Source organism: Lepidochelys kempii, chromosome 27, assembly GCF_965140265.1.
Source record: "Lepidochelys kempii isolate rLepKem1 chromosome 27, rLepKem1.hap2, whole genome shotgun sequence".
Classification (NCBI taxonomy): Eukaryota; Metazoa; Chordata; order Testudines; family Cheloniidae; genus Lepidochelys; species Lepidochelys kempii.
In genome coordinates, this window is record NC_133282.1 from 13,690,327 (window position 1) to 13,701,365 (window position 11,039).

The window sequence follows — 11,039 nt, forward strand, 5'->3', positions numbered from 1 at the left end:
TGTGAAAGTAGCATCGAAACCCAGAAGACTGGGAGGCGGGGGAGAGCGTGGGAGTGGGAAGGGGGAATAGAAGGGGGCTCTTCTTTCTTCCTGGGCTGCTTAAAATGGCGCAGGAATCTGTGGCCAGACAAGGAAAACAGACAGCCATGATAGAAGCTATATTTATACTGGGCAATTTCTGAGGAGCTAAGGGAGGAGGGTGGGAGTCTAGGGAGGTTAAATGATCCCTTCTGTCCACGCAGTTGTACTATAGGGGAAGATGGATTTTTCACACACACACACACACAAACACACTCGTTGATACAACAAAGAGCGAACATTCTACCCCACCGGGTGTCTCTTTTGGATGAAGATTTAAGATTTTGTTCAGCCTTCATTTTGCTGCTGGAATTCACATATCAGAAAGATGCAGTAAGACATGTCATTGTCACCTCCCACTGCTTTTCTGGGGGGTGGGTGGTTAAGAACTTCAAATTTAGCCAACCTTCAAACAGTTGGGTACAAAAGACACATGTTTTGAAATTGCTCTTGGAAAAATCCCAGACATTTCTGTCAATTACAGCAGGGAATTCTGCTTTCAAGTCTACGCGTTTTAGTCTTAATACGGATAGTATTTCGCTTTTGCAGAACAAATGCTCAGATATATATTCAAACGAAAACGCTGCTCCTGCGGGACTGAAAATGTTTATGTTGAAAATCGAAATATATTGCAATTCAAATAATCGACTAACTCTTACTCAACAAATGCATATACATAAAAAACACTGACCCTACAATTAATGCCAGGAGCATCCTCTTCTAGAAGTCAAACATTTCCCAACCCAGCATGTGCACGCCTCTTTTACTAACCACTCTTGTCCGCTCTGAAAGTCCTGAAGTCCCGACAGACCGCGCCTTTCCAAAGTACCACAGAAGGCTATTCATTATCGTTAAGTTTATTTAATATCTCTAGCTTCTGGAACACACTCAAGTACAATGCAGGCAGTGCCAGACGCTGTTTATCAAAGGGCCATTTGTTCCAATGCCTCACATATATCCCCCCCCCCCGCCCCAGCTCCCCAGCCCGCAATCCTGCATACAGTCGTGCAGGGGAATATTAAGGAATTGGTTATACCTAGTCAATATCAACTGAGCTTAGGGAGGAAAAATGGATACATCCAACATATAGAGTAACTTTCCCTATTTTAAAAAAAAACACTACAAGCATTTTGCGCAGGGAAACACACACACACACACACACACACACACACACACACACACTTTCCCCCATTAGTTCAGCCATTTTCAGTGCAGGAGGTAACACGTTTCTCTGCATCTTTTATGTGCCCTTCCCCATTTGCCTCTCCCGAGAAGGTTGCTCCCCATGCAACGTGCGATCTCCAAGCAACTCAATCATTCAGCTGGGAGGAGGGTAGAATAAGGGACATCTTGTGCTGGGGAGGCGGTCTCTCCCCGGGGTTACGTTTTGGCGGTGATGGCTATGGTCTTTCCAATAGATGCCAGGGAGGAGGGGATGCGGGGCTGTGGAGGAGAGAAGGGAGTTCTACGGGCTGGCCAATGTAAATACTGACACCTTATCCATACAAATCTCTAACAATGGCCCTTCTGCAGATCATAATGACTTCTCAAAGTTGCTGCAGGTCTAGAAAACATGCCAGTCACAGTCACAAATCAATTCTACACCCGCGGAAAGTGACTTAATCAATGGGCCCTCGCCAGTTATTATCCTCGTTCACAGCCACCCTTCTTATTTGTCCTAATTAGCAAGACAGAAATGTCGGAGGAAAGAAGGGGAATATTCAATAAAATCTAAGTTATTGAATGACTGTAAGACTTCATCGTTAGTTCAGCCATTCTTTACCTTCTTCAAAATGTCAAACAAACGGAGAATGTGTTTTTTGAAACCTTACCCTTCTGTTCTCTGCAACTGGAGGGCATCTATTAAGCAAATCCTGCCCCTGATCGTTGTCAAAACACTGCAGCGGACTAGCGATTATTAACCTAGAAATATGCAGATGAGATGCGCTCACACGTGTTGTAATGATGAGAAAGTAATATTTATCTGGTGCTGATCTAGTCTGGGCATATGTTTCCTAAAGAGCTACTTGAGGCCCTGAAGATCTTGAGCTAGCGACTATGGTCATGGGAAGGACCAGGGGACAATGCCCCTGGAAACAAAATATGGACTGAACGGCGCATCCCAGGGCGCGGTTATGTGTTGCCACAAGAAGAACAAGGCGAGCCCATTGCCTTATCTTGGGAAATCATCCCAAAGTTCCTCTAAACGGTTGATCCCGGAATCTGAACAAAGCCTAGAAAATCTCTCAAGAGCAGATCACTTCTCTCATGTTATTTAGTTTGCATGGAGTCTGTCTCCAAATAGCCATATCATTACGCATCTATATTTGTATGCAATACAATGCCAATCTGTGCTGTGACATCTGCGTGCAATCCTGGACACAATGCCGCATTGTTTTAAATTGCGTCGGGAGTGTCTAGCATCTCCATTTCGTCCTCTCGACTGTGCCACGGTCACACAGGAATAAACCATCAGGGTTTGCCCACGGCTCCAGTAGTTTAAGCCCTGTGCGCTCCTTAGCAGTCAACAGCCATTAAATCCCTTTCCACAGCTGCACCGTTTTCATGTCATGCACCGTTATGACCAACCCAACCGTTTGCTTTTTCCTCTCTTTGATACTTTCCTACCAGACCACGAGAATAGGAAAGGAGATTGTATCTGAGCCAAACAAACTCTTTAAAGTAACGATGTGATAGGGCAGGTAAATCCCTGTTGAATCTGTCTTGCAATTCTGGATGGATCCATTATTACCTTTTCCTCCCAAAGAAAATATCCGTATTACAGGTCTGGTTTCAAGACAAACAAGCTCACAGGAGGACCCTGTTCTGCAAGGTGCTGAGCGCTAGTGTAAATCGCACTGAAACCAAGGGGTGTTAAATTCAGGGGCAAATTGGCCTCCCCTTACACATATTGGTGAGTAGTCCCATTGAGGTCCAGCCGAAGGGACTAATTCATGTTCTGAGGAAGCGCTTACCAATGAGTGTAAGGGTTGCACAATTATTAATTATTATCACTATTCTAGTACTACCTGGGGACTCCATGGTACTGGGCACTGAACAAACACATAGTAAGATGCCCTATGCTCCTGCCCCTAAGCGTTTTACAATTTACTAGAGGGAGGGGAAACAGAGGCAGGGAAAGAAGAAGTGAGTCGCCAAAGGTCACCCAGAACGTCAGTGTCAGAGGAGAGACTAGAAGGTCTCCAGAGTCCCAATCCTGGTCTCTCCACGGGACTACAGTCTAGTCCCGAAGGAGGGATGCATGGCTCGGCCCGAGTATCAGAGTCTCTCCCACAGGTTGTAAATAGAAACCATTGACCCAGATACCTATCTACTCCCCTCGCCACTTAACTGTCACCCAGCTGGAAAGTTTTAAAGGCGCCTGACTAGACCCGGGTGCAATTTAAACCGAATTTTTGGCAGCTGTTCTGAGTCCTCGGATTTTCAGTTCTGAAAAAGTATCCAGGCTCACAACCGAAGGATGGAGCTGGATCAAGCAGCTAACGGAGAAGAGCTTTTCATCGGCATGGCTTGACACTTTTTCTTGAAAGGTAAATGCATACCCACTCACCTCTGGCTCAGATCTTCCACTCCGTAACTTGTAGCTCCTAATATCGACAGCGGGAGCTATATTTAATTGTTTGAAGCCTGCCCTTAGGCAATTCAATCCACAGTTAGGCTTCTCCCCCCACCCCCGGACTGTTGAGCACCTGTAACTCCCATTAACTTAGCATCTTTGACAATGAGGGCATTTGTATGTAGGTACCTGAGTATGGATTTATATGCGTAACTCCAGTCTCCTGGGGCCAAATTATCTGCTGGTGAAAACAAGCGAAACTGCAGCGACCTCAGTGGAGAGTTGTGTCCATTTACCCCAGCAGCGCAGCTGCAAGGAAATATCAACACAGAGAATGGAGTTACAATTATTGATCCATCACCCCAAACAGGGTCTCTCTTGAAATCCCCTGGTCTGAATTAATACCCAGCCTACACTTGCTGCTTTATGGAGCACAACGGGTAACAATTAAAATGTATCTTATTCTTCACTCACAACACAATGGCATCAATTTTTAACGGGTAGGGTAATTGACCACTGGCGGATGTGTCCGATTCTCCATCACTGGCCATTTTTATATCAAGATCGGATTTTTTTTAAGATCGTCTCTAGCTCAAAACCGAAAGACTTTGGGGACGTGCTTTGGCCTGTGTTATAGGGGAAGTCAGACTAAATACCACAATGGCCCGTTCTAGTGTTGGGATCTATGAACAGCGGTGCTCAGAGGTTCCCTCCAATATTTCTTTGGATCACCGCCTCTGAAGTTGTTCCCCCGCCCTCCTTTTGGACCCAAATATCACAAACAGAGGACGTGATGTAAAAATCACCGACAAAATACCTAACTCTAAAAAAAGGCCAAATCAAATATTTTTGTACAGATGTCTGAAAGCCGCTCAAGTGTTCCTTATTAATCAAATAATGGAGAAGCCCGGCGTGATGTCTCCTGGGGGAGGGGGAACAAACTTTCTCGGCTAACCCTTATATTGAGCTTCAAAATAGAAGAGTCTGTCTAAGTGCCCTGGAACCTTGGAAATGTTTAACTTTCGATGGCAGAGCCTCTTTCAAATGGATACCTTTAGAAGACCCGCTCCACTTCCCTTAAGATCTCGCCACAAAGGACTTGGCTATAGATCTTTCTTTCTCTCCGGTATCAAATATGTCAACCAAACTGTTTAAAACCAAGCAATCTCTCACGAAAGAACTCGAAACCTTCCCTTTTCATATCAGCGCACCACTAGGTTTCATGGGACCCCCTTTTTGTGCCTACGGAATGTCCTGTTAGAAAAAAGATTTCTTGTAAGAGCTCCCATAAAGCCTGGGCAAACATAGGGATGGCCGGGGATAACTATATGGTTCTCCCTGGCTGGATTTCTTTCCTACACCGTTACAGGGCAGCTGCTGAGGTTGTTTACAACAAGGGAAACCAACCCAATGAATAATCACAGATGAACTGTCCTGGAGGCTGCTGTAGGAACTCCCCTGCCTCTTCCTGCGCGCCCATAGTATAATATTACGCAGTTATATCCTTGCGAGTGTGTTTCTGGCCCGGGGGGGGGATGCGTGTGGTAGAGGGAGTGGACGCCCCTGAAGAACTCTGCTTTGGTCAGTGCTGGAGACGGACCACTGGCGTGTGCTAAGGGAAACCCCCAAGACCAGTCGCCTCATATAAAGCCTATATTTAGGATGAGTTCAGTAGCCCCTGAAAAAACAAGAGACCCGCAGGCCAGGATTGATAAATGAGGAGTACACACTTCAGCTCCGGGGGGGGGGGGGGAGCTCCTCCTCTGTGCAATATTCAACGCTTACAGGCGGGGTGGGGGGGAACAGAAAGGATCTACCTCAGGGAAAAGGGCTGGAGTCTAGGCCAGCAATTAACACGCTGGTTCCTGTCACGGCCCCTAATCCGGGCTAGCAACCGAAGTACAATTCTCCTGGTCAGTTTAGACTCTCTCCCCTCCCCCGCACCCGAACGGAAGAATGAAAACGGCCCTTCCCCCATCCTCTAAAATCCCCAGCTAATTTTTGTTGTCGTTGTTTGTTGTAATCCCACCCCGTGAAAGCCAGCGGCATCTGAAAGTCTCTGTCGGTTGTTGTGCTTTAGGGGATAGGACTCATGACAGATGAAGCAATAAATATGGTATCATAGAATTAATTAAGATCATATAATATAACGAAGCAATAAATATCATGAAAGGGTAATGACTAATTAAGTATTTGGGGGGAGAAAAGTGGGGAGGGGGACCGGAGGTTTGATGGAATAAACCACGTTGGCTCATCGCTTTCCCCGGATGGGATCCCACTCTTCTGTTGCTTCAGCAAGTTCTGGAGCCTCTCTTCTCTCAAGAAGAAGCTGCCCATAATATGACCGGCAATCACCAGAGAGTTGTAGTTACCCATGATCGGATGTCTCCTTTCTCTGATGGATCTAACGATCTGTCCTGAAGTGGGGCCCTCTTTACGTTCTCCACTGGGGAAAATAAAAAGAAGCAAAATGTAAAATAATCATAAATGGTGAGAGGATCTGGAAAGGGAAAGAGAGGTAGGATCTCAAGTCGCGTTGAGAGTCAGGTAGGCGATTCGGAAAGCCCCACTCTGTCACTGCATGGGATCCATGGACCTCGATTTGGAGTTGAGCTGCAGGCATGGCTGCCATTTGGTGGAAAGCATACGCCACTTTTTGCTCGCAATGGGGATGAGATTTTGATACGCTTGTACGGACTAGCACCTTCCTTCACGAGTCAATGGGATCCCACGTGAAGTTGGAGGGGTGCAACTAAACTGGAGTTATAGTATGAAGAACTGGCCCCTGGGGAAGGTGCTTTTTCACTGTAGCAACAAACAAAATAAACGCTTATGACAGGGCTATTTTAACCCCAGCGCCTTTGATCTCACCATTAGCCCCAGATAGCTATCCGGGACGTTGTGACTACTTGGCACCTGGGTTCCAGAGAGCAGATAAGAAGAAAGCGAAGTGATGGGTCCTTGTGGGGGTGACAGTGCCTTGGGTAACAGAGTGGAGCAGATGGCGAGCGGCCAGAGTTCCAAAAGGGGGGGGGAAGAGGGGGTGGGGGGAAATGAAGATGCAACATCCACTTAAAGAAAATAACCCTCCCCCCCCCACACACACACAACACCTCACCTTCTTTGCCTTGATTTGAGAATAACCTCCATAAGAAAAGACCTTTCCAGATTGGCTTTGCCTCTGATTCCAGTCAGTTATATTTCCTGTCCCTGTTATATTCACCTTTGCTGAAGGAGCAAGAATGTGGGTTGATTAATATTAAATGCTTTTTCTTTTGTGTCCAGGGCCGGAAGTGTTATACTATAAATGACCATTGCTTGGTCGCAGTAAAAGGGCATTTTAGTGTCTTCTCTTAACCTGCCATCGCGACCAAACTCTTGAAAAGTCCAACTCTCAGAGCTGATACTTGGCTTGGTTTTCACTAAGGGAGGTTTCATAGGAAGGGGTTACCGACTACAGCCTGTCTTCCCCTCCACATGGCTGCAATAGTGAGATATCCTTGAGGCAACCTGGGAAACCCCAGAGTGTTTCTATATTTTAAATGAAATAAAACGCACTCTATTTTAGCGCTGGAATGAGATCATTGAAAATGATCAGAGCAGTTCTGTAAAACCGGTTCAGTGATGGAATACGCTGGTTCTTTTAAAAAAAAAAATCCAGGAGTGATCTATTTTAAGTATTATTTAAATATGATACATTTATTTCCTCTTCCTCCTCACCCCTCACTCCCAAATAAGTGCTATATAATATAGAAAACCACTCCTGGCTTTAAATTAAAAATGCATCTCATTTACAAAACGAATCAAGTGTTAATTATCTTGGGTTTTGATCATTAGTTTGCATACGTGTTATTCAGAAGTCGGATGTTCTAAACACCACAGAACATGAGTAACTCAAAGAAGCTGCCTGGTACCTTATTATGAATAATATTCACGAACCAAAAGCTGGTGATGTAGGAAACTTTTTCATAAGCCCGTTAGTGAACCAGGAGAAATGTAACTGGCTAAAACATTTCATTTGTCTTTGGAGGCTTTAAAGGGAAAGGGACCCTGCTCTAGTCACATCTATCCCTGTTTCTTAACAAAACTGTCCCTGTGTCCAAAAGTGTTGCATCAGCCAAATCTCTGGACTAAAGAACTTGTATATATATGTCTTAAAGTGAACTTTTGGCCTACAAAACTCCTGATACTTCTTAAGGGCTGAGTAACCAGTAAATATCCTGACAAGTAACAAATGACTGTGGGCGTCATATTGTTAGATGCTCTTGTCTCCCCTGTGCTAACAAGTAAATAAATGTTGCCTACCTCTGTTTCCATTATAGTAACAGTGGAGGGGTAAGTCTGACTTCAGTTTCTTTCTCTTTGTACCTACCCACAATTTGGGCGGTGCCACAAGAAGACCTTAATATAATAAATTAATCAGAAACAGACCAAATGATGTTTGTAACTGAAAAAAAAAACCTGGAATTTATTAAACACTTTAAAAAGAAACTTCTCTTTTTCTATGATTAGATAGATAGATATTTTTAATCCCATTCTTCATTTTCCTATACTGTGTACTGTGGTGTTTCTCCAACAAAGACATTCTGTCTTTCAAACTTTATTTCATCAGCTCATTAGAATATTGATTGAATTAAATAGCTTTTACCCACACTGGTTCTAGACACAAAGCTAGTGTAGCAAGATGAAAGTACAGATGGGTTTGGTTTGGTTAGGTTTTTTTAGCCTTTTCATCCAAGCAAATTCCAAACTCGTTCGTGCCACTTTGCAGAGAAAGTTTTAAAATGAAGAAAAGAGCATATTTATAATTGAAAAAGCAGTGAAACCTCCCTACCTTTGTCTCTGTCTGTCTCTGTCTCAGATGGAACTGGGGTTGGGGAAAAAACCTTCTTTTTATTGGGGGGGGGGTTCTGATGAAGTTGGTTACATCTTATAATTTGGGGCCTTTTTAACACTTAAAACAGTCCTGAATAATTCTAACTCTCTCCTCCCCCCCCCACCCCCCAACCCCTTCTCTCTTTTAAAGTCTTTGAGGAAAGATTTTGACATATACGTGTTGTTATCAGATTGATGGGCAGGGTTTGATTGAAGTTCCTTTGTCATGCAAATGCCAGGGGCTTGATGGATGAGCGCAGATATCTGACAAACTTCAGGAGGTCTTTGCTCATTGGATTAGTGGCGAACCACGTGGTCCCACCCCCCACTCCCACAACCCCCCCTCACCCCTTTTCGGAAGGCTCTGGGGGTTCGAAGGCTAGCGATCCATGGATGGAAGTTTTACGGCTTTGACATACTATCTAAAGGTTGTAGGGCAGGCGAAATCCCCCCAAAACAGGTTGACCCTCCTCCATCACTGGCAGATGGACAATACTAGGATGAACTCCTTCTTAGAGTATGCAATTTGTAACCGTGGGACGAGCGCCTACTCACCCAAGGGCTACCATCATTTAGAGCAAGGGACAACCTCCTTTCCTGCTTGCTCAGGTACACCCACCAGTGACAGTTATAACGGAGACGGACGCTTTGTAGTAGCAGGGAGCGCTACCGTGCCCAGCCACCCTGCCCAGCCGAACCCAAGCTACCATCACCCCCACCCTTCAGGGCTTGGCCTCCCCTTCTCGGGCTCTGCATCAGCAGGGTACCCGCCCCAAGCCTGCAACCCCAGCTACGGGCATCACCAGTTCTACCTCAGCCAGCAGGAAACGGATGGCCTGTATTTCCAGTCACCAGGGTACTCCGCCCCCGCCGGATCTCACCTCGGTTCTGGGTCAGACGGCTACTGCCCCTCAGGCTCTGGACAGTATCAACACCACCCCTATGGCCAGGATCAGCAAGGCTACTTGCAGGGGGCTTACAGCCACCTTTCGTCTGCTGTAACCCAGGACAAAGATCACGCCTGCCCATCTGAGCTATGCCCCACCGCCAGCCTCGCACAGACCTTCGACTGGATGAAAGTGAAGAGGAACCCTCCCAAAACAGGTGAGTTGGACAACTCGGTGATCGTTTTATTTTAAAGTGTGTGTGTGTGTGTAGAGAGAGAGAGGGAGGTGGGGGAAGAAATCTTTTGTGGGTTGGCTATGGGAGAGATCTTTCCCCCCCCCCCCCCAAGTCACAAGGAAGGAGATAAACAGCTCAAGGGAGAATGGAACAGAGGAACATCATGACTGCAGTAGAGGTGGACAGAGGTCCTGAGAGCTGCGCCTTCTGCTGTAAGGATGCAGGGCTGCTGAATTTCTGTGCGAGGCCCAGGGCGATTTAAATCTTGCCTTAAGTAGGAAATGATAGTGGCTTCCTGTCCCTCCAATTTTTTTTCCCTTCCACTCCCCTATTGTTCAGCTTCCTTCCCTTGAACCCCCCCCTTAAATCCCAACCTCCTTCCCTCCCCCACCCACCTTGACAGTTCCATGAAAGTTTTCCGCGAAACAGTGACTTGTAAAAACGGACTATTTGGAAGGGAGCAGGTGAGCCGTTCATCTCAGAAGGGAGCCTTCCGGTGCTGTAGGGACCCGTGCAGGTACAAGAAAGCACCCGGGCCCTGCCGTGGATGGAGCAAAGGGCCAGAAACTGGCCCAGATGCTTAAGTGGTGAGTGTGTGTGTGTGTGTGGGGGGGGGGTGATGGATGGCTGGAGAGAGAGCGGGAGAAGAGCCTCGCTTGTCATGTGTCGACCCTCCCCACTGCTTTAACGCGTTACGCTTTGCTGCTGCTTCCTGTGTGCGTTTGCTCATTAACAGCTAAAGTGTCGGAATATGGACTGGTCGGGCCGCCAAATGCCATCCGGACCAACTTCACCACCAAGCAGCTGACGGAGCTGGAGAAGGAGTTTCACTTTAATAAGTACCTCACCCGGGCCAGGCGAGTGGAGATCGCCGCCACCTTGGAACTCAACGAAACCCAGGTGAAGATCTGGTTCCAGAACCGGAGGATGAAGCAGAAAAAGCGGGAGAAGGAAGGCCTGGCCCCCGCTCCTGCCCCCAGGGTGGCCAAGGAAGTGAGCGAAGCCTCGGACCAGTCCAATTTCACCTCACCTGAGGCCTCTCCCAACTCCGTTTCCTCCTGAAAGGGTCCCTTCAAGGCTGTCTCCTTGCAAACGAAGCCAAGGCACACAGATGGAGGAGCGCGTACCCAGACCATATACACCCTCCACACTTTCGTACACACACTCCAGCCCGCCCAGGCTGGCCCACACCCCACTCCATTGACTGGTGCCCCGTTGCCGGAGTTGTGATGGTTACACTCCTGCTTCCATTTCTCTGTCCTTCGCTCTTAATTTATGAGACCGTCCTGTAGGAATAGTTCACTCCAAAAAGGAGGGGCTGGCTGGGTCTTTAACCTACATTCCTGGCAAGACCCATTTGTCTCAGGGACGTTTCCACCCCAAGTTT

At 46.8% G+C, this 11,039-nt stretch overlaps 1 protein-coding gene across 1 annotated transcript; it reads left to right on the forward strand.

Moving 5' to 3' along the window:
* The first annotated feature begins 9,015 nt into the window (after positions 1-9,015).
* On the forward strand, positions 9,016-10,714 carry HOXB1 (homeobox B1). Its single transcript, XM_073326087.1, has 2 exons — positions 9,016-9,634; positions 10,389-10,714. The coding sequence occupies exons 1-2, from the start codon at positions 9,016-9,018 to the stop codon at positions 10,712-10,714; spliced, it is 945 nt and encodes a 314-aa protein (XP_073182188.1).
* Positions 10,715-11,039: the final 325 nt, after the last annotated feature.

What these genes read in the sequence shown, in the direction of transcription:
- HOXB1 (XM_073326087.1), top strand. Translation starts at nt 9,016, where the DNA reads ATGGACAATACTAGGATGAACTCCTTCTTAGAGTATGCAATTTGTAAC. An exon ending in GAGGAACCCTCCCAAAACAG is followed by an intron (nt 9,635 to 10,388) that starts GTGAGTTGGACA and finishes GCTCATTAACAG; the next exon opens with CTAAAGTGTCGGAATATGGA.